Source organism: Pituophis catenifer, unplaced genomic scaffold (assembly GCF_029215685.1).
Source record: "Pituophis catenifer annectens isolate HBS135680 unplaced genomic scaffold, rPitCat1.0.hap2 SCAF_11, whole genome shotgun sequence".
Lineage (NCBI taxonomy): Eukaryota > Metazoa > Chordata > Lepidosauria > Squamata > Colubridae > Pituophis > Pituophis catenifer.
Window position 1 is genome coordinate 27,003,270 of NW_027256891.1, and position 26,393 is coordinate 27,029,662.

General features: G+C 47.8%; 1 protein-coding gene across 1 annotated transcript in view; it reads left to right on the forward strand.

Moving 5' to 3' along the window:
* GPC4 (glypican 4) overlaps positions 1-24,510 on the forward strand; it is a 42,205-nt gene extending 17,695 nt beyond the window's left edge. The window contains exons 2-9 of the mRNA XM_070951890.1: positions 2,401-2,559; positions 12,705-13,096; positions 17,328-17,493; positions 18,932-19,062; positions 19,628-19,774; positions 21,436-21,572; positions 23,279-23,454; positions 23,919-24,510. Coding sequence (XP_070807991.1) covers positions 2,401-2,559; positions 12,705-13,096; positions 17,328-17,493; positions 18,932-19,062; positions 19,628-19,774; positions 21,436-21,572; positions 23,279-23,454; positions 23,919-24,127 — 1,517 coding nt within the window. The 3' untranslated portion in view covers positions 24,128-24,510. The remainder of the gene's footprint in view (positions 1-2,400; positions 2,560-12,704; positions 13,097-17,327; positions 17,494-18,931; positions 19,063-19,627; positions 19,775-21,435; positions 21,573-23,278; positions 23,455-23,918) is intronic.
* The last annotated feature ends 1,883 nt before the right edge of the window (positions 24,511-26,393 follow it).

Below are 26,393 nucleotides of genomic sequence, written 5' to 3' on the forward strand. Positions count from 1 at the left end.
GCCTTGCATTCTTTCCGTTGTAAATCCACAAGCCTCAATTTGTCAGTAAGTAAAATGGAGCGGGGGTTGGGGAGGAGTGATTTTAAAGAATAAAATCCCATCCATCTCGGGTGGTGCAAAGTATTTTTAAGTTTGTACCGCAGGAATAACTTAAAAATGTCTGGTTTTTGCAAGGAGCAACTGAGCAAGCCCACACGGCAGAAAGTATGTTAAGTTCCTCCTAGGAGCTGTTTGGGACGTTAAATCATTTTTGCCAGAATGGGACCCAACATTTTGTGGCATCGTGAAATTTATTAATGATCATAATCTTTTCTTTGGGTAGGAGTGAAACGATGCCCTTCGGTTGCTTATTGTGGGGTGGAAATGGAAGGAGGGTTTGCTGTGCATCCCACCTCCAGCTGTGGGTTGAAAGGCAAATCCCCCCCCAAAATAAATAAAATTGCGGTTGCACAATGAATAATGGAGAACGTCCTCTTTCTGCGTCATTGGTGATGGCTGGGGGAATTGGGTTGGGTGGTCCCTCTTAGCTGGATCCGACCACAGATCATTTTTGCTCCTGGTGACCAAGGAGAGCCTTGTTTGTGTGTGCCCGTTTTTGTAAGCAACAAAAAAAAAAAAATCCTTTTGTGTTGTCTTTCCTGATTCGTTGTGTATTTCAGATGCTTTCTTGGTCTTTCTCTGTTCAGCAGAATTCTCCAGCAAGCATGTTAATTAGCAGTGATAAGAGGAACCTTAATCTCTCTTGATAAGGAGACCAGGGCAAGTTGAGTGTGAAATTGGATTAGCCTCGGATTCTTTTGATGGCTGATTTTCAGGGGAAGTCGTAAACCATTAAGAGGGGACAATGCACGCTGGTGTGTCCAGGAGCGAGGATGGCATGTAAGCTAAAAAAGCTGACCAAGTACTTCCGAAGAGGAAGGATGACGGAAGAGCCAAGGCGGCAGGGTGGAGAGTCTTGAGCTCAGCTGGATTTGGCCAACGGTGGTCATTGTGACCTTGTTGACCACTTCTGATCTTACAGTTGATGGACATTGGGTGGTGGAAGCTTCCCTGAAATCAGGGAAGGTAAACAAAGAAGGTGAATGATCCTACCTACAGATAATTTTTGAAAATGAAGACATTTTCTATCAGGGTCTGTGTGCGAGAAGGGTGGACACTCCTTTGGATCAAGGTTGTTAGCAAGACATCTTTGCCTGTGGTTTATTTTCTGAGCTAACACCACATACTGAGCTGTAAACCAAGTATCAGGGATTGTGATTTAGGCTGTGGGTGACTTGTTGGGTTGTACAGATAAGGCTGCGAGTGGCAAGCATCAGAAAATCTGAAAAGATGTGGCCGAATAGGCAGAGAAGACTCAAAGGGCATTTCTGGGCTGGCCAGCTGCTTCTAAACTGATGACATATTTAACTCCGCCGTCCAGCTCAGCCTATTCTCCTACATTTCTGTTCGATTTGATTTGAGTCTGGAGGTTGTGTTGCTGAACGGGGCTGCTTCTCAACAACAGCCCTGCTCAAACAAGGGGTACCCAAAAGGTGATGCGTGCTACAGGCTGGTTCTTTGTCCTTGGCCCATAAAATTTCAAACGGAGAAAACAGGAAAGCTGCGGCCAAGGCAGGCGTGACGCTCGTCCGTGACTCAGCCTGCAATTTTGGGTCTGAGACATGGATTTAAGGACGGATTTACTCGACTGAAAAAGATGACTCTGATCGGAAAACATGTTGAAATGGTTAGGGGCAGGGTTCAAACAAAGATCACAAGAAGCGTGAATCTTTATGCCAACGGGGCTGGGCTGAGTTGCTGTCTTGCAAGGGCCACACTGCCATACATTGAAGTTGTGTGAAAGCTGTGTAGAGCCCTGGTAATCTCGGTGTGATGGCTGCCAACCAAGCCACGAATCCTAGCTTAGTGCCATGCAAAAACGCAGTCACCGTTTCACTTGAGTTCTTGCACTGTTGTGGCAGTGAGTTTGCACATCTGTTAACCTCTCTCTGAGGTCATGAGCACGAGGATGAAACAAAGGTCTTCTCTGGGGCCTTCCCCCCCCCCCCCACACACATCTTGGAGGCTCCCTTGTGGTTTTTAGAAGATTGCTAGAGACAGATTTGTTTTATTGGGCCCTTAACTCAGCCTCTGTCTGGTGGGCTGGTTGATTTATGATGACTCCCGGTTTTGTTCTGAATTATTCCTAATCCTTGCTTTTAGGAGGCTTACCTTGGGTAACCCACCCTGAGTGGAGTTGCAAGAGGTTGGGCAGGTTGAATAAGATGCCCTTACGAAATACCTACCGGGAACTTGCTTTGTGGAGATTGGCGCGGCGAAGCTTCCAGGGGGTTGGCGTGGCCATGGGTGCTCAAGTGCTCCCTTTGATGTTTGTGTGTGTGTTGTTGTTTTTTTTTTTAGGTGATCACTTGAAAGTTTGCCCTCAAGGCTACACCTGCTGTTCCCAGGCCATGGAGGAGAAGTACTGGCAGCAGAGCAGGCAAGATTTCAGCCATGCCGTTGTCGAGCTGAGCAACAATTTGCAAGGCACCTTCGGTTCGCGATACAAGAAGTTTGATGGTGAGTCCCTGCTCCTGGGCGGCTTCTGAATCAAGAGTCACGTGTTGGAGGCTCTTTCAGACAGGGCTAGTTTGGGTCCCTCCTTCCTCTTCCCCCTCCCCTCCCCTCCCCTCCTCTTTTGGTCTCCTCTTCTCCCATCCTGTCTACTCTCTTCTCCCCTCCCCTCCCCTCCCCTCCCCTTTTGTCTCCTTTCCTCCTCCCCTCCTCTCTTCTCCTCTCCTCTTTTGTCTCCTCTCCTCTTCTCCCCTCCCGTCTCCTCTCTTCTCCCCTGCCCTTCTCTCTTCTTCCCTTCCCTCCTCTTTTGTCTCCTTTCCTCCTCCCCTCCCCTCCTCTCTTCTCCTCTCCCCTTCCCTCCTCTTTTGTCTCTTCTTCCCTCCCCTCCTCTCTTCTCCTGTCTCCTCCCCTTTCCTCCCCTCCTCTTTTGTCTCCTCTCCTCCTCTTCTCCCCTGCCCTTCTCTCTTCTTCCCTTCCCTCCTCTTTTGTCTCCTTTCCTCCTCCCCTCCCCTCCTCTCTTCTCCCCTCCTCTCCTCTCCCCTCCCCTCCTCTTTTGTCTCCTCTCCTCTTCTCCCCTCCTGTCTCCTCTCTTCTCCCCTGCCCTTCTCTCTTCTTCCCTTCCCTCCTCCTTTGTCTCCTCTCCTCCCCTCCTCTTTTGTCTTGTCTCCTCTCCTCTCCCATGGCTTCTCTTGCTGGGTGACACCTGAGGTCTGTAACCAAGGTTAGAATAACCCTTGCTTGGTGCAAACACAGCCAGCAGATGCATTGATGGAGTCTCTTTGAGTGGCCCACATGGGGAACGCGACCACGTTTCCACTTGTGGTTCCTAAATGCCCACATAAAACCTGGAACCTAAATTTCAACCTGTGGCTCCCATAAAACCCTGTTGACTCGTCCCAAGTCTCAGTCTGATGGTTCTGGAGTATTGGTGGTTCATGGGTTACTGTGGGGATTGGAAACCGAGATTCAGGTGGGATTATTCTCCCCATTATTATTTTGTTGTTGTTGTTGGGAAATGCTGATTTCCAGCTCTTTCATTCATGGCATAACCTCCGCCTCAGCAGCCTTTCGGACAAAGGAAAATAGTCTCTTTATTTCTTGCATGGCTTTGCAAGGAGATCTTAAAACAACACGGGACCTCAAAGGTCATTTCGGAACCTATTTTGCTTAGGTGGTTTTCGCCAGAGTTAAAAGTTGCACCTTTCTGCTTTTGTGGCTTCTCCGCCATTAGCTGTTACCCTTCAAAGTGCAGTTGTGACGGACGGCAGCACAGGCAGCCTGGGAAGGGACGGGCTGAAATCTGACCCCAAGAGGCGAGCAAAGAGGGGGGCGAAGGGGGGGCAGGAACAAAAGAGGGATGGGCATTTTCTTCCGGGGGTTCTCAACTGGTCGCCATGGAGCAAAATCTATCCAGGCGGGTCGCCAGGAGTTAAAAAGGAAGACTTGAAGGTGCATTCTCCACCCCCACCCCCATCATCATCACTAGCTGGATTTGGGTAGTGGGATAGGACTGTCGATGGCCTTAAAAGCCAGGTTCCGCCCCCCTCCCCCCAGGAAGGAAAAGATAGGACCGAGGGAGCCCCCACTCAATCCGACCTTTCTCTGAGCAGAGAGATGGGGTGGGGGGCAGCCAGACGAGGGCTGGAGGTTCCCCTTCCCAGCAGGAAGCAAAAGGGTGGCTTTCAGGGAATACAGAATAACAAGAGTCGGAAGGGACCTTGGAGGTCTTCTAGTCCAACCCCGTGCTTGAGCAAGAGACTGTATGCCATTCTGGACAAATGGCTATCCCCAGTGGTGGGCTTCAAATTCTTTTATTACTGATTCTGTGGGTGTGGCTTGGTGGGCGTGGCAAGGCTTGGTGGGCGTGGCAGGGGAAGGCTACTTTAAAATCTCCATTCCCACCCCACTCCAGGGGAAGGATACTGCAAAATCCCCATTTCCTCCCTATCAGCTGGGACTCGGGAGGCAGAGAATAGATGGAGGTGGGGCCAGTCAGAATTTTTACTACCGGTTCTCCGAACTACTCAAAATTTCCGCTACCAGTTCGCCAGAACTGGTCCGAACCTGCTGAAACCCACCTCTGGTCTTAAAAACCTTCCAAGGATGGAGCAACCCACAACTTCTATCGATTGTTCTCACCGCTCGGAAGTTTCTCCTTAATTCCAGGTTGCTTCTCCCCTCGGTTAGTTTCCATCCGTTGTTTCTCAAAACCTGCCTTCAGGTTGTTTCGGAGAACAGGTTGCCGCCTTTCCATATTGGTAAAGCTGCTTCTCCTGCCGCCCCTTGTCCCTTTCCCGTAAACCATTCACCGGTAGGTTTTGGCCTTCAGATTCCCCAATCGTTTTGTAGAGTCTCAACATCTTTTTTTTTCTTTTTTCCCCCCGTATGGGTGGGAGTCAGTTCTGGCCATGTAAAAACCCTGGGGGGGGGGGGAAGGGAGGTACGAACTGTTTACTGGCGCTCGGGCAGCCGTCCAACTAGGAATAACCGTTCAGGGCTGCCCTTGCTGGCCTGTCTCCCAGCTGCAGAAAAGCCCAGCAAATTGACATTTTGGGGAGGATTTTTTTTTTTTTTGGCAAGGCAGACAGATGGCTTGCAAGTCTTCGTGTCCACCGCCCCAAGCACATTTTCTTGCCCCTCCCTCTCTAAAGCTTCTTTAATTACAAATGCAAACTCAGCTGGGCTTCCCTCCCCTCCTTCCCTTCCTTCTTTCTTTCTTTCTCTTTCTCTCTCTCTCTCTCTCTCTCTTTCTGTTTTTCTCTCTTTCCTGTGCCGATAAGTGCTAACAGATGGTCCGCCAAACCAAATGGCTCTCTGGAATTCTTGGAAGGCTCTTTGCTCAGATCTTCTGATCCTGGGGGAGACACAAGAGAGGTGTCAGGAGACGTCCGGGGAGTCAAATTGCAGAAGACGAGTCTGTCCAGGGCAGAGACACTTTCGTTCGGCTATCTAGCAAATGTTTAGGGCAAGGAGATCCAACCTTGGCAACTTTTTAAAGGTTTGTGGACTTCGACTCCCAGAATTCCCCAGCTAGATTGGTTGCTGGCTGGGGAATTCTGGGAGTCGAAGTCCACAGGTCTTAAAAAAGGTTGGACGCTCCCAGTTTAGAGAAAGAGTTGACCAGGATGAATTGAGCATTGTGCTAGATTAAAAACCAGAGGGACTTAAGTTCCCGTTTCCACACCCTGGAAGGTTTTGAGACCCTCCCTGTCTCCCGGCCCCATCGTCCTCTCCAGAAATGGTTTCCGTTGAATCGCTGGGCAGACCAAAACATCCTCCCCACCCCCCAATTTTTGAAGTCTGGAGAGGTGGAAGATTTAACAGGAAGAGCCCGTCTGTTTTGATGTCCCCATCCAGAGGCTGCTCACACCTTCTCCCCGATTCTGGCACATAGATGGCGTACGCCTGGCAGTTCCTGCCACAGGTCCACCAACATTTCGGGGACCGAACTTGTGAGTGGGCCCTGTCTTGTTTCCCAGCCCTTCGCCTGCCTGGCAGCTTGCTATGACCCCTTTCTGCCCCACGAAAGGGCTAGACCTGTCTTTGCAGGAAATGACCTGGGTTAGTATGAGAGGGCCTAGAAATCCGTTGAGGGGGATCTGGGGTAATCAGCAGGGTCCCTCTTGATCTGAATTAGGGCCGTTGCAAAGAGGGAAATCAAAGTCCTTCATCCACCAAAAGAGGTTTTATCATTATTTAGAATTTCTTTTCCCTGTCCATGGCTCAGACGGAAATTAATAAGGATTGCACAGCCAAGCTCATTAGTATTCATGGGTTCATGCGTTGTAATCCTCGGTAGACTTGGAGAAAGTGAGCAGGATGACAGATCTGGAAGGGAGATTGGAGGTCTTTTAGTTCAATCCTGCTCAGGCAGGAAACTTTACACAATTCCGGACAAATGGCTGTCCAGTCTCTTTTTCTTAGAAGCCTCCAGTGATGGAGCATCCATAACTTCTGGAGGCAAGTTGTTCCACTGGTTAATTGTCCTAACTGTCAAAAAATGTCTCCTTAGTTCTAGGTTGCTTCTCTCCTTGATTAATTTCCATCCATTACTTCTTGTCCTGCCCTCAGTGCTTTGGAAAATAGGGTGATGATGTTGATGATAATAATAATATAATGATAACAACAATAACAACAACAACAACAATACTTGAACACCATTGGCATTGACAAATTTGCCATCAGTCAATTGCAGAAGGCAGCTTTCCTTGGAACTGCTTCCATCCTGCGACGAGATCTGTAACACCGTCAAAACATCCGGATCTGCCTATCCCAGGTCCTTGGCAAGGACTCGATAGGTAGACAAATATGCCCAACCCAGTCTGAACACCTGGCTGACTGTGCGATGATCAATAATAATAACAACAATAATAATAGAAATGCAGCAAAAGGGGCAGCATCCCCCCCACACACACACACACAATTCCCCGTGGCCTTGTCCAGTGTCCATCACCACAAATTCATTCTAAGCCAAATGGAGCAACAGCTCTCTGGCTATTCATAGTTCAGGGTCTTCCTAAGAAACCCCCCCCCCCTTTCAGCTTCTGCAGTGGGGTTTGACCGGCTTCACCCTCCCCATTGAGAATTTCTAGGCTCCAGATTTGCAAACCCTGCCCCCTCCCCCCCCCCACTGTAAACCACACACTTTTTTTTTTTTTACAATGCTGTAAAAACAAGGACGTAATCTCTCAAACGTCCAGCTTGTGTTTGAGAACAAGCCCTGCTCCCAAGACAAACAAAAGGCGTCAATTCATTTTGTCCTTCAAACTGTCAAGATAGCAACTCGCCCACCCACCATTCTTTCTCTCTCACTCACACCCCTCGTCAAGGTTGGAGGGTTTTATTCCTGGGCCACCTTGAGGCTCGTTAATCAGTATGGATCTTGCCTTCTTCCAAGGGGGAGAATTAATACTTTAACCCCAGAACAACCTTCAGAGCAAATTCTCACCTGGGCTAAATAGCGACTTACCTCCAGCCACTTGCCTGGTTGGTGAACCTCTCTCGGATTAGGCTGTTGGGCTGGCAGAACAACTGGAACAGCTGTCCTCTTGGAACGATGGCTTATTCAACCCCAAATCTCAGTTCTGCTGCAGAAATTGGGGGGGAGGGAGGCAGTAGTGAAATGTAAAATTTGTTACTACCGGTTCTGTGGGTGTGGCTTGGTGGGGGGGGGGTAATGTGACTGAGTGGGCGTAGCCAACTTTTTTTAAAAAAACTTTTAAAAACATTTTTTTCTACAACCTCTTTGACCGAAGAGTTTGTAAAAAAAAAAAAAATGCTTTTAAAAGCCTCTGATGATCAGGCAACTCAGCTGGGATCGTCAGAGCCTTTTAAAAGCATTTTTTTTCGACAACCTCTTCAGCCGAAGAGATTGTAGAAAAAATGCTTTTGAAAGCCTCTGACGATCCCAGCTGAGCTGTGCGATCATCAGAGGCTTTTTTTTTTTACTTTTAAAAGCATTTTTTTGGCCGAAGAGGTGGTAGAAAAAATGCTTTTAAAAGTAAAAAAAAAAAAAAAAAGCCTCTGATGATCGCGTGGCTCAGCTGGGCATGGGGAGGGGAGAGTTCAGGGATTTTTGCTACCGGTTCTCCGAACCACCCACTGCCATCGCTACCGGATCCGGCGATCTGGTCCGAACCGGGAGCATTTCACCCCGGGGGGGGGGGCTAGATTGGGATTGCAGGGTGCTCAGCCGTGCTCTTGACATACCCAGGGCCTTCCCAACCAACTGGCAGTTTATTAGCAATAAAGAGAATTTACAACAATTAACCAGTGGTTAATTCTGTCTTGCCTCCAGAAATTGCTCCATCACTGGAGGTTTTCAAGAAGAGACTGGGCTGTTATTTGTCCAGAATATCATAAGGCAATTGGTGTGCAAACGTTTTAAGATTTCTGGACTTCTAAGTGGACCGCGAAATCCTGGGAGTTGAAGTCCACAAGCCTTAAAAGTTGGAGACTCCTGCTTGAATAGGGGGTTGGTCTCAAAGACCTCCAAAGGTCCCTTCCAACTCTTCGTTTATTCTGACCAGTCCCCAAAAAAACCTGGCCATGCACCAAAACCTCCGTGCCTGGCCTTTTGAGTTCAGGATGGTTATTTTCAGAGCCCACGTGATCCCGAGGTTTTATTCTCCAGGTAAGCGTCCAAAGAGGAAACCGATCTGGCCTTTCGATTTAAAGGTCAGGAAGGCAGAGGATTTGGTGGGGGGGGGGGAAGACGGGGAGGGGGGGGAGAGAGAGAGAGAGAGGAAGCGAGCCTTCAAAATGATTAAGTGAATTAGAAATTAATACCTCCCACCCTGTTTAACCTAGCAGAAAGGAGGAGAGAAATGCAGACAGGAAGTGCCAGTCATGGGAAAGGGGAGACACCTTGGTGCTAATCCTGGCCAAGGGGTGGGAGGGGGGGTCACCATGCAGACAGGAGCTTTTGTCTTGAGGGTTCTGCTTAGCTTCTGTTCCTCAAGCTCTTCTTTTGCTGGCCAAGTCCGTCTCGAGAGCCCACAGCTACATTTGAAAAACTCTGTAGAGATTCTCAGCCATCCAGGTCATGGTTGTCCCAAAGATGATTTTTCAGGAGGCATCTGGACTTCCTTGGTTTTTTTTTTTCTTTTGAAGACATTTCGCTTCTCAACCAAGAAGCTTCTTCAGCTCTGACTGGATGGTGGAGAATGGAGCTGAAGAAGCTTCTTGGATGAGAAGCGAAACGTCTTCAAAAGAAAAACAAACAAGGAAGTTCAGATGCCTCTTGAAAAATCACCTTTGGGACAACCATGACCTGGAGGACTGAGAATCTCTGCAGACTTTTAGCTATACAATTTGGGATGAACAGCCTTGGAATCAGAGATGGGTTTCAGCAGGTTGTGGAGAACCGGTAGCGGAAATTTTGAGTAGTTCGGAGAACCGGTAGTAAAAATTCTGACTGGCCCTGCCCCACATCTATTCTCTGTCTCCCGAGTCCCAGCTGATCGGGAGGGAATGGGGATTTTGCAGTAACCTTTCCCTGGAGTGGGGAGGGAATGGAGATTTTACAGTATCCTTCCCCTGGAGTGGGGTGGGAATGGAGATTTTACAGTATCCTTTCCTTGCCACGCCCACCAAGCCCCGCCCACAGAGCCAGTAGTAAAAATTTTGAAACCCTCCAGTGCTTTGAATGGTGTGGGAGTAGGAATGGATTTCCAGAGGGGGGGAAAAATGGCAGACTACAGGAAACTAGGAGCACAACTCGGGTGATCCTGAGGACACAGGTAAACCTCCAAGTGGCCTCAACAACCCTCTAAAAGGATGCAAATGACCAGCTGTCTGCAAGGAGTATCAATCCTTCCCCTCCTCACCATTCAGTCAGAGTTGAAGAAGCTTCTTGGAGGAGTAGCGAAACGTCTTCAAAAGAAAAAAACAAAGTTGTTTCAGTTGTCTCCTGAAAAAGCACCTTTGGGCGACATTCAGAAGCAGCTTTCTTCTGGGTGTATTTGAAAAGCCCCCCCCCCCCTCCCCAAAATGTCCTGAGTTCAGACCTTGTTTGTGCTGGAGCCCTTTGAAGATTTTTTTTAAAAAAATATTGAATTCCAACCTACTGCAGTCTGTCTTTAAACAAGGTTTAAATTCAAAGGGGGCCAAAGTTATTTTCCCCCGGCTGCCTGTCTCTCTCAGCTCCAGTTTCTAACCACTTCTTTGGAGTCGAACACACTGCCCCTTTGAGGGCGAAGGACAGAGGCTTGTGTGATTCAAACATATTTGCCCGACCCAGGCCTGGAGAAGACACCCAGAGCCCTGGAGGAAGCCTCCGCCAACGTTTTCACCTTGCCAGGAAGGGCTGGGCTTGGTACGCGTAGTCCAAATCCCGGCCTTATGGATCCTCTCACCCGGTGAATTCGTCCTCCGCCTGATTCCTCCGCTCTCGCCAGTTTTGAGGGATATTAAATCATACAACCGTTCCACGCAGGATGGGTGGTTGGTGGTAATCTTGCAAAGAACCTCTTTGGTAAGGTGACCAATCGGCCTTCTTTGGGAAGGACAGTCCTTCTTTTGTAAGTTCCGTCCTCTCTCGAAAAGTGTCCTCCTACACGTCCTCCTTTTCGATATTGGAAGGCTGATCTGTAAATCTCCGTATTCGATCGATGCCGATCTGATCCGTTGCATGTGAGGTGACGTATTTGTATTTGACATGACGATTCGTCAAGGCTCGGTACAGTCCGTCGAGACGTGATGATGAGAGCGTGCGCTCCGCACAGGAGAATTGTTTTGAGGGAGTGTGCCGCACGCAAGTGGCTTTGTTTACTTCTTACCGAAACACAACACGGCACACATGGACGCATTAGACTCATTGTTGCAATGAATAAAATGTTTATTTACAATGTTTTTTTTCTTCAATTTATTTGTGTCGTCATTGTAAAAAAGTTGGTCACCTTATCTTTGGGAGAAGGCCAACTGTTTCATGTTACAAACATCTGTCCCCTATTAGATATTTCTTAGGTCAGGGGTCAGCAACCTACAGCTCCGGAGCTGCATGTGGCTCTTTGGGCCCTCTGCTGTGGCTCCTTGTCAGGTGATCCCAATACTGGCTGGCCCCGCCCCTCGCCCTCCCCTCCCAGTCACTCCTCACCTGGCTGAGAAGGTAAGGGCAACAGCGGGGGATGGAGAAGCGGCCGGGGCAGAGACAGAGAGCGGGGGAGAGAGAGAGAGATACAGAGAGAGGGGGAGAGAGAAGGAGAGAGGGAGGGAGGGGGGAGAGAGATATGTCAAAAGGATTTTGTGGTTCCCAGTGTTTTTTAACAACTGGTTCTCTGCCCTAATGACCAGCTGGGTAGGCGTGGCTTGGGGGGGTCATGTGACCGGTGGAAGTGAGTGACATCAAGTTGGCCACGCCCACCCAGGTTTTGTGGCTCCCGGTGTTTTCTTTTCTGTGGGAAACGGGTCCAAATGGCTCTTTGAGTATATAAGGTTGTAGACCCCTGTCTTAGGTGATTACATGGTGGTATTAAATATTCCTCGTTGGGCTTTCTTGACATCTCTCTGAGGAGCCCTTCCTGAACACAATCCTGGCGGTACTTTCTGGCCGCAGAGGGCCTCCTCCCACCCATTCAACTCTCTTCTCTGAAGTCGCATTTCCCAGGCGTGGGGTGGAATATTCCCACAACCCACACTTGTATGGCTCCGAACCTGTCTTGCCTGTGGCTGGTTGGTTTTCTTTTTTCTTGGGTCCTCCAAAGACCATTGCATGTCCACTTGGCCAACGCTGTGATAGCAGAGCCCATAGTTCCCATCCTTGCTGAACTCCTGAAAGATGATGGAGGTTCTGAAGTTGTACTCTTCTTTGTGAAGACTTGACAGTCGCGTTCTACAGTAGGCGTAGATTCAACCTTCTTTTCTTGGGTTTGGATGATATGTTGAGCCTTGAACAGATCACATGATCTGGGTTCAGGTAATCGAGTTTAAGTCAACTTAACCAACATTGATTTGGTGATGAACATATCATCTATGTATCCAGATAAGGTTGTCTTCACTGTTTTGATGCTTATTTGGGGGTAAATTGACTTGGACCTCTAGATTTGACATAATAGGAATATAGGTTAAAAAGCATCAGTAAGAAATGGACTTATTGAGTTGGCTGCTTCTGTACTTGTGTCAGAAAACGATTCAGAATATTCTCCCTTCTTGATTAACTCTTAAATCTTTTGCTTATTATCCTATTTCTAGTCGAAGAATAGAGAAGCTTCAGCATATTGTAGGTAATATTCCTGTCACAGCATCTGCAGGAGGGTCAAAAGATCAAGGTGGGGATTACCATCCTGTGTCCAAAGCCCCTGTCCCCTTTTTTTTAAAAAAAAACATGTGCCGTATGTAAAAAACAGCTACAGTCTTTTCAACCATACAATCATGGTTACCATTTTGACTTTCCATCCTAACCTGTGGACACCGCTGATTCCTTCCAAACATTGGTGGAATGTTCTCCAGAACGTTGCCTTAGATCAGTGTTTCTCAACCTTGGTAGCTTGAAGATGGGTGGACTTCAACTCCCAGAATCCCCCAGCCAGCGCTGCTGGCTGGGGGATTCTGGGAGTTGAAGTCCACCCATCTTCAGGCTTCCAAGGTTGAGAAACACTGCCTTAGATGGTGACCCGTTCCTCGCAGTCAGTTTCTTCTTTCTCTTCCTCCAGAATTTTTCAGAGAGCTCCTGGACAACGCCGAGAAATCCTTGAACGACATGTTTGTACGGACTTATGGCCTCCTGTACACGCAGAACGCGGAGATGTTTAAGGACCTCTTTGTGGACCTGAAGCGATATTACGCGGGTGGCCGGGTCAACCTGGAAGAGATGCTGAATGACTTTTGGGCCCGTCTCCTCGAGCGCATGTTCCGTCTGGTCAACCCCCAGTATCACTTTTCGGACGAGTACCTGGAGTGCGTCAGCAAATACACCGAGCAGCTGAAACCCTTTGGAGACGTCCCACGAAAGCTGAAGCTGCAAGTGACACGGGCTTTCGTGGCAGCTCGCACCTTTGCCCAAGGCCTCGCTGTGGCCAAGGACGTGGTGGCCAAAGTCTCTGCGGTGAGTGGGGGCTCTTGCTTCAGGGGTGGGCAACTTGCAGAACCAATTTGAGGTGTGTGGGGGGGTCACTTTTTCATAGGGGGTATCCCAGACAACTGATCGCATTAATCGCTCAAATTTGAAAATAAATCGTAGGGAGAACCCAAGAAATCAAGATTGCAGCTGCAGTGTGTGTCCAAACACACATGCACAAAAAAACAAAAAAATAAAACCTCCAAAATGCACAGGTACAGTATATGTGGTACCTTGCTCAAAGTAGTAACTGTGAGAGGGATCTTGGAGTCCTAGTGGACAACCCGGATCCCGTAGGATCCCGGATCTGCGCACTTTCCGCCGTGCTCTTAAGACTCTCCTATTCCAGCAAGCCGGCCTGGCCTAATTTTCTCCCCTGTTTTAAAATACTTTTAAATCGAAATTTTAATCTGTTTTAAATTATTGGGATTTTTAATTGTCTCGGATTAAATTATTTAATCTGGTTTTAATTATGTTCTTAACTTTTGTATCTATGTATTTTATTTTGTGCCTGTTCACCACCCTGAGTCCTTCGGGAGTAGGGCGGTATATAAATCTAATAAAACATAAACATAAAAACATAAAACAACCATTTAGATATGAGCCAGCCGTGTGCAGCAGCTGCCAAAAAAGCCAACACAGTTCTAGGCTGCCTTAACAGAGGGATAGAATCAAGATCACGTGAAGAGTTACTACCACTTTATAAGGCCTTGGTATGGCCACGCTTGGAATACGGCATCCAGTTTTGGTCGCCACGATGTAAAAAAGATGTGGAGACTCTAGAAAGAGTGCAGAGAAGAGCAACAAAGAGGATTAGGGGACTGGAGGCTAAAACATATGAAGAACAGTTGCAGGAACTGGGTATCTCTAGTCTTATGAAAAGAAGGACTAGGGGAGACATGATAGAAGTGTTCCAATATCTCAGGGGCTGCCCCAAAGAAGAGGGAGTCAAGCTACTCTCCAAAGCACCTGAGGGTAGAACAAGAAGCAATGGGTGGAAACTAATCAAGGAGAGAAGCAACTTAGAACTAAGGAGGAATTTCCTGACAGTGAGAACAATTAACCAGTGGAACAACTTGCCTCCAGAAGTTGTGAATGCTCCAACACTGGAAGTTTTTAAGAAGATGTTGGATAACCATTTGTCTGAAGTGGTGTAGGGTTTCCTGCCTGGGCAGGGGGTTGGACTAGAAGACCTCCAAGGTCCCTTCCAACTCTTTTATTCTATTCAAACGGGGGAAGGACTTCAGTTGTGCAGCTGCTGTTGTCATCTTGTAGGAAAGATTAAACAATGTCAGAAAGTGTGAGAGTGGAGAAGGATCCATCTATTGGGGTCATCGACCCTCCCATGGCTGGCCCCACCGTAAGTCCACCTTCACGGAGAACCTCATGCGACAGTTGAGATCTGTAGACGAAGATTCTAAACAAGGCAGTGCGTTTATTTGGCTTTAATAGAGCAAAATTCCACTTTTTTCAAATGGTGCAAGCAAGAACCACTGAGGCTTTCCTTCTGTTAAATTTGAAAAAAAAAACGAGAAAGAGAGGAAGGAAGGAAGGAAGGAAGGAAGGAAGGAAGGAAGGAAGGAAGGAAGGAAGGAAGGAAGGTGATGATAATGAAGAAAGAGCTCTAGATGTATTCGTGAGCCAGGTCCTTGCAAATCTTTTGTCCTTAAGGGCACTCTTTAAATTCAGCCTAATTGACTGCAAGGAGCAGATTAACGCAGACACCCAACATTTCAGTCCCAGCTGCAAATTTGAGAGGCTGTTTTGTGGTCCATTCCCACCCACCGCCTTGCTCTCAGTCCATGGGAATTTATGCATATTTTTTGTGTGTGTGCTTTTTTGGAGTTCTTTGGGCTATGAGAACTTTTCCTTCAACGTATTCTCTCATTTCCCCTTGGAAATAGCAAAAGTCGGCGTGGGGAATTGTAATATTATTGAACCCCTGACAGGCATTAAAATCAACCAGGTTTAAATTGCTGGGCGACACGGAGATTTCCTGCCCAAACCTTGGGGGGCATTCTTATTATATATATTTAGAAGAAAGGAGCGGGGGGGAAAGAAGGGGGGGAGAGAAATATGTATGCCAGACCCCGCAGTGACTCATGCAAGAGAGAAACCTGATATTTTGCAACTCATAGACTAGAGAAATTTCTCGGTAATGAAGACCATATGGCTAAATGTCATTCAAATTACGCTGGAGCCAAAAAAAGGAAAGAGGAGGGGTTTTTTTTTTTGGCATGAATAGATTCTGGCAGCAGCGTGGGTCCACGCCCCAATTAAGTGATTAATCGGGGGTGTTTTGAAAGGGGTCTAATAAGGCAGGTGCATTCGATGGCATGGTCGCAGTGGCAGGCTTCCGAATGGCGTGAGGTCCCAATCACTGCCTGAGATCAGAAGACAACGGAGCGATGGAAAGATTCCCCCGAAATGTCAGCCAATCCAATTTACTTTATTCATGAAGTTGCCCAATCTGGTGGGCTGGTCGTGTCAGCAGGTTATCCTTCGCTTTCTGATTGGATGGGATCACCTAGGAAAGAGATCTCCAACCTTGGTGACTTTTTAAGACTTAAGTAGGACTTCCAACTCCCAGAATTCTGGCCGGGGAGTTCTGGGAATTGAAATCCACAGGTCTTAAAAGTCCACAAGTTGGGAAACCCTGCTCTAAATTAAGGGGGGAAAAAAAGCCTTTGGAATTGGATGACCGGCTGGGGAATTCTGGGAGCTGAAGTTCACAAGTTTTAAAGTCATCAAAGTTTGGATGATCAGCCTGACTTGGTGATTAAATAAGAGAGGAAAAAGACTGTAGGAAGGAAAATGGTGTGGATTTTTGGCCAAATCTTGTAATCTCTGCCTCGGTACAAAGTGAAGCTCGGCTAGGAAGCCTGTCATAATTTTGCAGAAAAAGTGCTTTAAATGGTGAGATTCACCATTGATGCTGATCTCTTCCAAGTTTGCTTTTGGTCCAGTGTGTGCCCTCTTGTGTTGTGTGATGTTTGTGCAAACTGCCCAAGTTATCGGGCAGCGTAAAGACCCCATTTGGTCATCCTCCTCACCATCTTGGAGAAATTTAACAGACTGCAGTTCACAGATTTCTTAGCCTTCTGCCTATAATTTTTGAAAATTAAAAACGGGAACTCTCAGTGCTAAACTGCCCACGCACCACACAAACACGTGGCGAAGTGGATTAAAATAACTTGCGAATAATAAACCTGTATTGTTGGCATCTATTTCTGTCTTTCTCTTGCATGACTGAAATAATTGTAAGAATCCTTAACGTGGACTGGGGTCCCATTCCCCATGCAGTCCTTCCGCAGAAGAAGGTGTGATATGTTGACAACTCATGCGGAGATAGGTTGATGGTTGGGTGTTCAAATACCAAAGTGCTGTCTCCAGATTTTGAAGTCAGAATGGGGTGAAGGGGGGAAAGCATCTCAATTTTTCTTCTTCTTCTTCTTCTTCTTCTTCTTCTTCTTCTTCTTCTTCTTCTTCTTCTTCTTCTTCTTCTTCTTCTTCTTCTTCTTCTTCTTCCTTCTCCTCCCCCTCCTCCTCCTCCTCCTCCTCCTCCTCCTCCTGCTTCTCCTTCCTCCTCCTCCTCCTCCTCCTCCTCCTCCTCCTCCTCCTCCTCCTCCTCCTCCTTCTGCCATATCCGTCATCGGCATTGGCAATCAGTTGGCTTCCCAAGGGAGTAGAATCACAGGGAAGCTCTCATTCCATCAGCCAGGAAGGATCATCTGTTCTCTTGGTGTCCCCTTCTTCTGTTTTTTTTAAGGTGGTCATTGGAGGTGGGCAGAAAAGTAGACCAAGATAGCTTGGATACAGCACAGATACCTTCACCGTACCAGCTCCAGGAGTCACTGATAGCTGTGGAAGGTGTCCCACCTGTCTTAGCTTCCAGTTGTGGTCTTGTTCTCCTGGTGTCTTCTCCTTCTCCATCTGTTTTTTTTTTAAGGTGGTCATTGGAGGTGGGCAGGATTGGGACAAACTGCACCAGGGTGGCTTGGATACAGCATGGACACCTTCACCGCATCTGCCAGCAGCTCCAGGAGTCACTGACAGCCCTGGGAGGCCTCCATACCTACCTTTACTCTTAGTTATGGCCTTGTAGGTAGAGATTATGGTGTCCTCCTGGCCTCAGACACATTTATAAGTGACGGTCAGCTCCCATAACATGGTGTCTCTTTCTTCCTCTCTCCGTTGCCCCTCTCCCTTCTCCTCAAAGGTCAACCCCACGCCCCAAGGGGTTCGCGCCCTGACCAAGATGATGTACTGCCCGTTCTGCCGTGGCTTCGTGGCCATCAAGCCCTGTTACAACTACTGTTTCAACGTCATGCGCGGATGCCTGGCCAACCAGGGGGAGCTGGAGAATGAGTGGAACAACTTCATAGGTGAGCAGGGCTGGGTCGGCCTCTCTCTCTCTCTCTCTCTCTTTTTTTTTTAAATGATGGAACAAAAGGGCTCTTTTACGAGAGCACAAAGGTGGCCATTCAGGCTTGGAGACTGGTTGGCGTTTGCTTTTGCCCACTGCTAAAAAAAACTCGGTTTCCCATGAAGGGAAGGGTTGGTGGAGAAGATCCAGAGAAAAAAGAATAGAAGGTGTGTGGGGGGGATGGGGGAAGGGGCGGGTTCTTTCCCCCCCCCCAAAAAGGCACTTTGTCCCCCACCGAGAAGACACTGCAGAGGGGGAGTTAGGAAGTCCTGTGGAGTGAAGGACCTTTTGGTTCAAATGTAAATATCCTTTGAGGGCAATGATCAGTAAGGGGTCTGGAATGGTGAGAGTAGTAATTTCAGAAGGAGAAGAGCATGTGTGAGACCCTTCCTTCCTACCTTCCTTCCTTCTTCCCTCCCTCCCTTCCCCTTTGTTGACCCTTCCTTCCTCCCTCCCTCCTTCTTTCCCTCCCTCCCTCCTTCCCTTCTCTTCCCTCCCCTTCCCCTTTGTTGACCCTTCCTCCCTCCCTCCCTCCCTCCTTCTTTCCCTCCCTCCCTCCTTCCCTTCTCTTCCCTTCCCTTCCCCTTTGTTGTTCCCTTCCCCTTTGAAGACCTTTCCTTCCTTCCTTCCTTCCACTTTTCATTCCTGCCCCTTCATTTCTGGACCACTTGGGTCCTGGCTTTGCACCAGGATGATGCATGTTGATGTGGAGATGGCTGGCCAGCTTTCTGAATGACTCCGCCATTGATCTCTTGGTGCTTCACTGGCAGGAACGGAAGGACCTTCCTTCTTGTGGTCTCCTAATTTCATAAGAGCCTTGGTTTCCCTTTTGGGAGCTCTCCCACCTCAACCTTCTTTGAGGAGAACAATTCTTGGGGATGGCGCTCATCCTGGCCTGTAGCCAGGAGTCCTTGTCCTCCTTTTCTCCTCCGAGGAACCTCAACATCTGAATCGGCCAAAGTTTCTGGAGCGCCTCTTGGCCGAGAGCCTTTTTCCCGCATGCCGATTCTCGACTTCTGCTTCTGCAAACAGGAAGACCTGAAATCCACTTTGAGTAAACACTGCAGGGAAGGCAGATGGTCTTATTTATTTTAGATAATTTGTTCTGATTGCAACATTTCGGAGAAGGGTGCAATTTGAAGAGGCTGGAATCTCCCCTGGGGAGACTTTGGGAGGGTGGGGGAGAGACAGAATTAGAGGAGGAAGAGGCTGATCAGAAGTGCCGGGGTGGGAAAGCCGACAGAACGGGGGCCAGACTTTTCAGCCTGGTTTCTGAGACATTGCGCTGTCTGCCTAACAAGCCCCCTTCCTGTAGATCAGGATTCACGGATTTTGAGACCCGACCCGTGTGAGCACTAATCAACCGTGTCTGCTTGTCTCTGGTTTTCGCTGCCTAGATTCAATGCTGCAGTTGGCCGAGAGGTTGGAAGGTCCCTTCAACATCGAGTCTGTCATGGACCCCATCGATGTGAAGATTTCAGATGCCATCATGAATATGCAAGAAAACAGCTTACAGGTGTCTCAAAAGGTACGTTGAGGGTGCTCTATTTAGGAAGGGAGCAAGGAGAAAGAAGGGGAACGGTTGAGTCTTCGGAGAGGGGCAGCATACAAATTGAATAAATAAATAAATAAATAATAAATAGGAGGAGTAGTTCAGGAAAACATTTCCAGTGCTGGAAGAATCTCAGGTGGCTTCATGCTTTGTTGCGTCTGTTGGATGTTTTGTGAGAAAGTTCTCATCCTCACAAAAGTTTCTAACTACTTGGCACTCCAGAACAGAGGAAAATCTCTTGGTCTAAACCTCTTGGTCAACTAATTGGGCCATGAAATGTAAATATTGAATATAAAAACTTGGCTAGTCACCATAGATGATCAAGAATTCCTCACAGGCAAGGAAGTGAGATATCTCCAGCGGGATCTACCAGGGCGTTCAGGGATTAGGTCCATCACCTCTGAAGGTCATTGAGGTTACCGAAGAGTGACCTCCAGCCTGCTGCTACAGTTGCTTCATGAAAGTCTGGGTGGGGAGAGCCAGTTTGTAGAGAAAGTTCACGAAAGGTGTGAGGCTCTTATGTGTCTTCTCATTGGCCTAGGTTTTTCAAGGATGTGGACAACCCAAGATGCTGGCACAAACCCGAGCATCTCGCTCAGCATCCGACAGCAGCTTCAGTGCCCGCTTTAGGCCTTATAACCCAGAGGAACGTCCCACAACAGCTGCAGGAACGAGTTTGGATCGGCTGGTGAGTACAGAGCCCTGGAAAATGACTGTTACGGCTTGGAAGGGCCGCAATAGCACAGTTGAACCCACCGGTCAAGATTTTGGGGAGAACAACATGTCACAGCTCTGCTTTGACCTCCCAAAGAAGGAATAGGTCCAGAGGTGGGCTGCTGGGGGTTCACAGGGGTTCAGGAGAACCTCTAGCTAAGATTCTGTGCAGTTCGGAGAACCCCCAAATCCCACTCCTGGCTGGCCCCGCCCACCTTGCCCCTCCCAGGAGTCCCCACGCGGCCCGTTTTAGATGCAGGTAAGGGCAGGGCGCATGGGGAGGCTTGGTGAGGGTGAAAAACAGGCCTACCAGAAGTTTGGGAACTCCAGAGGGCCTCCGGAACCTGGGGAGGCCGTTTTCGTCTTCCCAGAGGCTCGAGGAAAGCCTCCGGAGCCCGGGGAGGGCAAACCACCATCACCCCCGCCGTGGTGCAAGAGGCCGACTAGGCCACGCCCACCATGTCCACGCCCACCCAGCAACCGGGCAGAGTACCCCTTGCTAAAAAATTTTGAAGCCCATCCCTGTCCCCCTCCCTCAATTATGAAGATTATTAAAATAGATTGGTCTTGGGTTTGCTCTGTTTTAGATGGGTAGTCTCCAGTTCCAAGAATCCTGAACAGTAACCAGGTCAGCTGGGCAATTTCAAGAGTTGATGCAGGGGTGAAATGCTCCCGGTTTAGACCGGATCACCCGATCCGGTAGCGGTCATGGCAGGTGGTTTGGAAAACCGGTAGCGATCGTGGCGCGAGGCTCCGCCCACCCGCCCGGTTGTCGTTACTTCCTGGTTTTAACCAGGAAGTAATGTGTTTTCTACCCTCTGCGCACGCGCAGAAGGTTTTGCTTTTTTTGCTTTTAAAAGTTAAAAAAAAGGCTCTGACGATCACAGCTGTGCCTCACCATCATCAGAGCCTTTTTTAACCTTTTAAAAGCATTTTCTAGCTGAATAGGTTGTAAAAAAATGTATTTAAAAGTTAAAAAAAAATATTGCGCATCGCAGATGATCACACACCCCCGCGCGCGCGCTGTTCTCCTTACTCCATGCCTCCTTTTGGCGTGCACTGCGCATGCATGCACCTTGCATTTGGTGCGTGGTGCGCAGCAAGTGAATCGGTAGTAAACCGGTTCAGATTTCACCCCTGAGTTGATGTCCGTTTTCCTGAAAGATACCCCAGGAGGGGAAGGTCAATTGGTCAATTAGATGCCACCCATCTCGTGAACACAAAACTCAATAGTGGAAAAAACACACCATGAAATCGCAAGAAAAAAGTAGTTTTTGAGAATAAACCAGCCAGTGTTAAAATGACTACTAAACTTAAGGGTTTAACCTCTCTTGGCCTCCGAGAGTGGATTGAAGGCCTTTGTCAGAGGTCAGTCGGGTTGAGACCGATCTAACCTCAGATGATAAGGCACTCCACAGAGAGCAGGCACTGCCACTCAAAAGGCCGGTGGGGAGTTCTGGGAGTTGAAGTCCACACATCATAAAAAGGCTAACAGAGACTCTGCCCTGGAGAACCTCAACTAGCCAACCAACAGAGTCCGGCCGATAAGATAAGGCAACTTCTGATAACGAAAGGAGAGAGGTGGAATCTCATCAGGAACCCGTTTGAGCTGGATTTTCTCTCGTTCAACCAAAGGTGACGGACGTGAAGGAGAAGTTGAAGCAAGCGAAGAAATTCTGGTCTTCCCTTCCCACCAACCTCTGCAGCAACGAGAAGATGGCCGCCGGCAACGTTCACGAAGAAGAATGCTGGAACGGAAAGAACAAGAGCAGGTGAAAGATGCTCAGCCTTTCAAGGTGGCTCGTATGGCACGTTGCGTAAAGCCAGAAAGGTTGGAAAGCATGGTTGGTGGAGTAAGCCACCGTGGCAGAATTCGCCTACAGGGCTTGGGGTTTTAGAGTGCTTTTAGCACGTTCCTGCAGTTTGTCATCCATGTTTCCTGGTTAAATGTTCCTTGTGAACCAGGTGGCTTTGGGCCGTGCTTAAAAGTCATGGCTTAGTTCATTCATCGATCATGCATCCTGGTCAACCATGGCTTATTCCATTGAGAAATCTCAGCTGCCGGATTCGCACACATGCTAAAAATGTTGTTTGTAGACCAGAAAATCTGGAGACACAGGAGACGGAAGCCTAACAAATCACCCCGATACTCTGTATCATCATGTGATGGGACCCATTTTATGACCATTTTTACTGCAGTTGTTAAGTGAACCATGCAGTCGTTAAGCAAATCCACCTTCGCGCTTTGCTTTCGCTTGTCGGAAGCCAGGTGGGAAGATCACAAATTGGGATCATGTGATTGTAGGGCTGTACTACCGTCACCATTGTGAGTCGGCCGCCAGATCCCGATCACATCACCATGGAGATGGTGTGACTGGCTGTACTCGGAGGAGGGGCGATTGTAACTTTTTTTCAGGGCCATCGTAAATTCAAACCGACATTAAACAAAATGGTTTAGTGGTTTCTTTGCATGTGGCCCCATTTTGTTATATCCTCTGCAAAATTAGGCGGGCTCCATCTGCCCGTTGATATTCCACCACTAATCGTAATATATTTGTTGTGGCCTGTTGGGCCGGCCCCTCCAGCAGCCGAATCAGAGGAGGAAGAGGAGGAGGTGTGGGAGTCAGGGTCAGCATCAAGGCAACCTGGGAGCTCCGAGGGGGAAGAGGGAATGGAGCTGTTAGAGAGAGAGAGAGAGAGAGAGAGAGAGAGAGAGAAGGGAGAGAGGAGAGGAGAGGAGAGAGAGAGAAAGAAGAGAGAAGAGAAAGAGAGAAGAGGGGAGAGGAGAGGGGAGAGAGAGGAGGGAGGGAGAGAGGGGAGAGAGGGAGAGGGAGGGCGGAAAGGAGGGAGAGAGGGAGAGAGAGAAAAGGAAAGAGAGAGAGAGGGGAGGGAGGGAGGGAGGGAGAGACACAGAGCCTGGGCCATCCGTCAGCCCTCAGATGGAGAGTCAACAGCCCCCAGGTCTGGAGGTGGCTGATGAGGAAGAGGAGGAACAGCTGGGTCCAGTGCCTGACGTGCAGATACACAGAAGGCAGAGGAGAGGAGAGCAGTGGAAATCTATGGGCCGGTCCTTGGGACGGAAGAGCCACTGCTACTAGCAAAGCCCCATTCTAGCTCTGGGGATAAAAGGCAGGAGGTGGAGATGAATAGATGTGGCAGACAATTATTCATCTCTGGGCTGGCCGGATTTGTTAGCCTGGGGTGAGAGAGAAACTTTTTGCCGGGGCTGCCGGAGCTCCTCATAAAGGAATCATTGCTTCAACTACAGAGGGTTTGCTGTGTTTGGGAGCTGGGTCAGGACAATATTACTTCTGTTATAATTTTTTTTAAAATGGTGGTTCTTAATGACTTTGTCACGCTGCTCCATGACCATAATGAAAACGGATTGATAAAGGAAAGGCCGCAACATAAATTGAGGATTACTTGCACCGAGTAATCAATCTTGCACCTGACCTGAAGCGCCAACTTTTCTCCCCAGGTACCTCTTCGCCGTGATGCCGAATGGCTTCGCCAACCAGGCAAACAACCCCGAGGTGGAAGTCGACACTTCAAAGCCGGACATCGTGATCCGTCAGCAAATCATGTCCCTCCGTGTGATGACCAGCAAGCTGAAGAACGCTTACAACGGCAACGACGTGGACTTCATAGATATAAGTAAGCGGATCTTGGTGTCCTGGGCGCCGAGCGAAGGCTCAGTGGTGTTGGGTGCCCCGGGAGGATGTTTTCCTGCAGAATTGGCCTCTGAGCATAGGTCATTAAGCGAGGACCATTTGCAGCCATCCAAACTGCCATAAAAATGCAACTGTGCATCGTCTTCAGATTAGTTCTGTGTTTTTCAGCCTTGGCCCCTTGAAGAGGGGTGGACTTCAACTCCCAGAAATCCCCAGGTGTGATGGCTGGGGAATTCTGGGAGTTGAAGTCCACCCCTTTTCAAAGGGCTGGGGAATTCTGGAAGTTGAAGTCCACCCCTTTTCAAGATTGAGAAACACTGGATTAGTTTGTAACCTGTGTCTGAATTCACAAGGAGAGGCACATCAGCAACCGGAAGAGAAATCTCAGACAGTTGGTTGAATCTTAACAAGTGGATTATTTATTTTCTGTTCCTTTTTCCCCACCAGATGACGAAAGCAGCGGAGAAGGCAGCGGAAGCGGGTGCGAATTGCACCAGTGTTCCCCTGAACTGGTGCTGAACGCCACCGAAGTCACACAGAACGTCAACAAAATAGATCAAAAAGTGATTGATTTGGCCGGCAATTTCGGCCCATCGGAAGCCGTTCTTCTCTTAAGCCTCTTTTTCTTCCTCTTGGGTCAAAGACAATGGAGATAACTAGGCCTGTGCTCCTCCTTTTATTATTATTATTATTTTTTTAAAACCGTCAGAGAGGGAGGGAAAAAAATGGACTTTTTTTTTTTAAAAAAAGAAAGAAAATATGCCGAGGGGCCGGATTTCACGTTTATACCACCAAGAGACATTTTGGGGAAGGTTTCAGAAGGTTCCTTTGTAAGTTAAACGGAAAAAAAAACCCATGTACAGTTTTTTTTTAAAAAAAAAAACTCTTGTTGCCACTGGTTTTAAATCTTTTTTTTTTTTCCCCTGCCCTCTTTTCACTTTTTGGAAAGGCGGTGGGGAGTGGGTTGAAATCACAAAACCATTTGGGCCACTTAATTTGATCTGTTGACTGAGAAGCCACAATAAATGTGGGACATCGAGTGTGTATATACAGGCCTGTCATTAGCTCTGTTGTGTGTGGTTGCTTTTTTTTTTAAAAAAAATCAGGCTCTTATCACCCTTTCTTCACCATCTCTCTTTCTGTGTTCCTTTAATTTAATTTAATTTTTCTTTCTTTTTTTTTTTTAAAGACAAAAATCAACTGGTTCTAGTTTGATGTGTCTGGAGGATGATTCCTTTCCTGAAATTTGGAAATTTTATCTTTACAGAAGTGGACAGATTTTTTTTTTTTTTTAAAAAAGTTATCATATTTCATAGGCAACGAGAGAAGTTGCTTAAAAAGCAACACAAAAATCACACTCTTTTGCCCAGACCTCACCTGAGGCAGGTGCTTCTTTAGAAAGGAAGAGGGATGGATTTTTGAGAAGAGCGTGTGAAGAGTTGGTTTAATGTACTTTTATTTCCTTTTACGGAGAGTCTAGGTCTCCCTCTTCCCAGAGGATAGGGGCAATCTGCTTTTGGGGAGGGGGCTTGCAGGTGTGGCCACATGGGGGACAAAGTCAAGATGTCACTCCCATCTTGGGAGGGGGGGGTTGGGTTGGCTCAGAAAGAGAAGAGCCTGGGAGCACCTTTGGGTCAGTTCTGAAGGACTAGTTGACTCAGTCAGACTCGCTTTCCTTAGTGATGGGTTCTTCCTGGGAAATAAATTTTAGTAGAATTCCTTCCAAGGTCCTTGTTAGTGGAATGGTGGACCGCCAGGTCCAGGCACACTGTTACGTTCAATTTGGAAATGATCTTTGGGGATCCAGGAGAGGTTGAAAAGAATGCATTGAGAGAAAGCAAAGCTATCTCCCAAATTTTTGGTCCACCTGGAACTTCCCATAGCTGGAACGGCCCAAAAAATGGCATAAAATATTGTGTGAAGGCTATAGGGAAGACCCAAAACCAGTCTAGATCTTTGTCCTACTTTTGAACAGTGTCACCATCCTACATGTAAGTTTCCCAAAATTGTTGTTGGGAAAATGTTTTCGTTCTTGCAATTTTTGCATTCTTTTTATCTTTCCTCCATAGCACAAAGTTCCTAAGTCATCATCTTGCGAGGGTATTTTAGGTAAATCTGGAAGGCCTTCGATTGAGTTTTAACGAGTTTTAACCGATCCCATGGGCATAATCTTTCCAGAAGTAGCCCACTGATTTATTAAAACACCCTCTTGCTAAATGAGGCAAAATTTAGGCTGACTCTTTGCTGTTTTTTTTTCTCTCCCCAAACGTACATAAAGACATAAAACCTGCAGAAGGAATGGACATATATATATGCATGGTATGTGTCTCTCTGTGTGTTTATTTTAAACAGCTGAAATTCTTCTCCGTCCTCCTTTTTTCTCCAAAAAAAAAAAAATAATGTCCTAATTGCTTCAGAAACTACCTCATTCCTCAGGAATTTCCTTTTTAGCTCACCCCCCCAAAGGCCATGAATCTGCAACGGAGTGAGTTACACCCTACAGATTGCTGTCTTAGATTGCTGAGCCCAGCTGTTCGGTATTCAGATCTGCTCCCTAACAAAGGGATAATTTTCAAAACACCGTTTTTCATCTTTTCTTTCCTTTTCCAAAGATTTCTGTAGCCCTCTTTACGAACCGCGCCTGGCCACGTTTTCTTTCTGCTACCCTTCCAAGAACTTCTAGAGTTGTCCTGTTCGGGATTAACGCTAACCAACCCAAAATGCGGGAATCTCCTGCGCCTGAATTTTGTTTTTTGTTCATTTTTAGAGAATACAAGTAGCTCAAGACCACCATTGAGCCCAGGATTTCTGTTGCTAAGTGAGACGGGGTTTGTGTTATATTTATATTTGACAGTATGCTCCGTCCCATATTTGTGTAGACCAGGTTGCCCTGATTAAAAAAAAACACTGTATTTTTCAGAG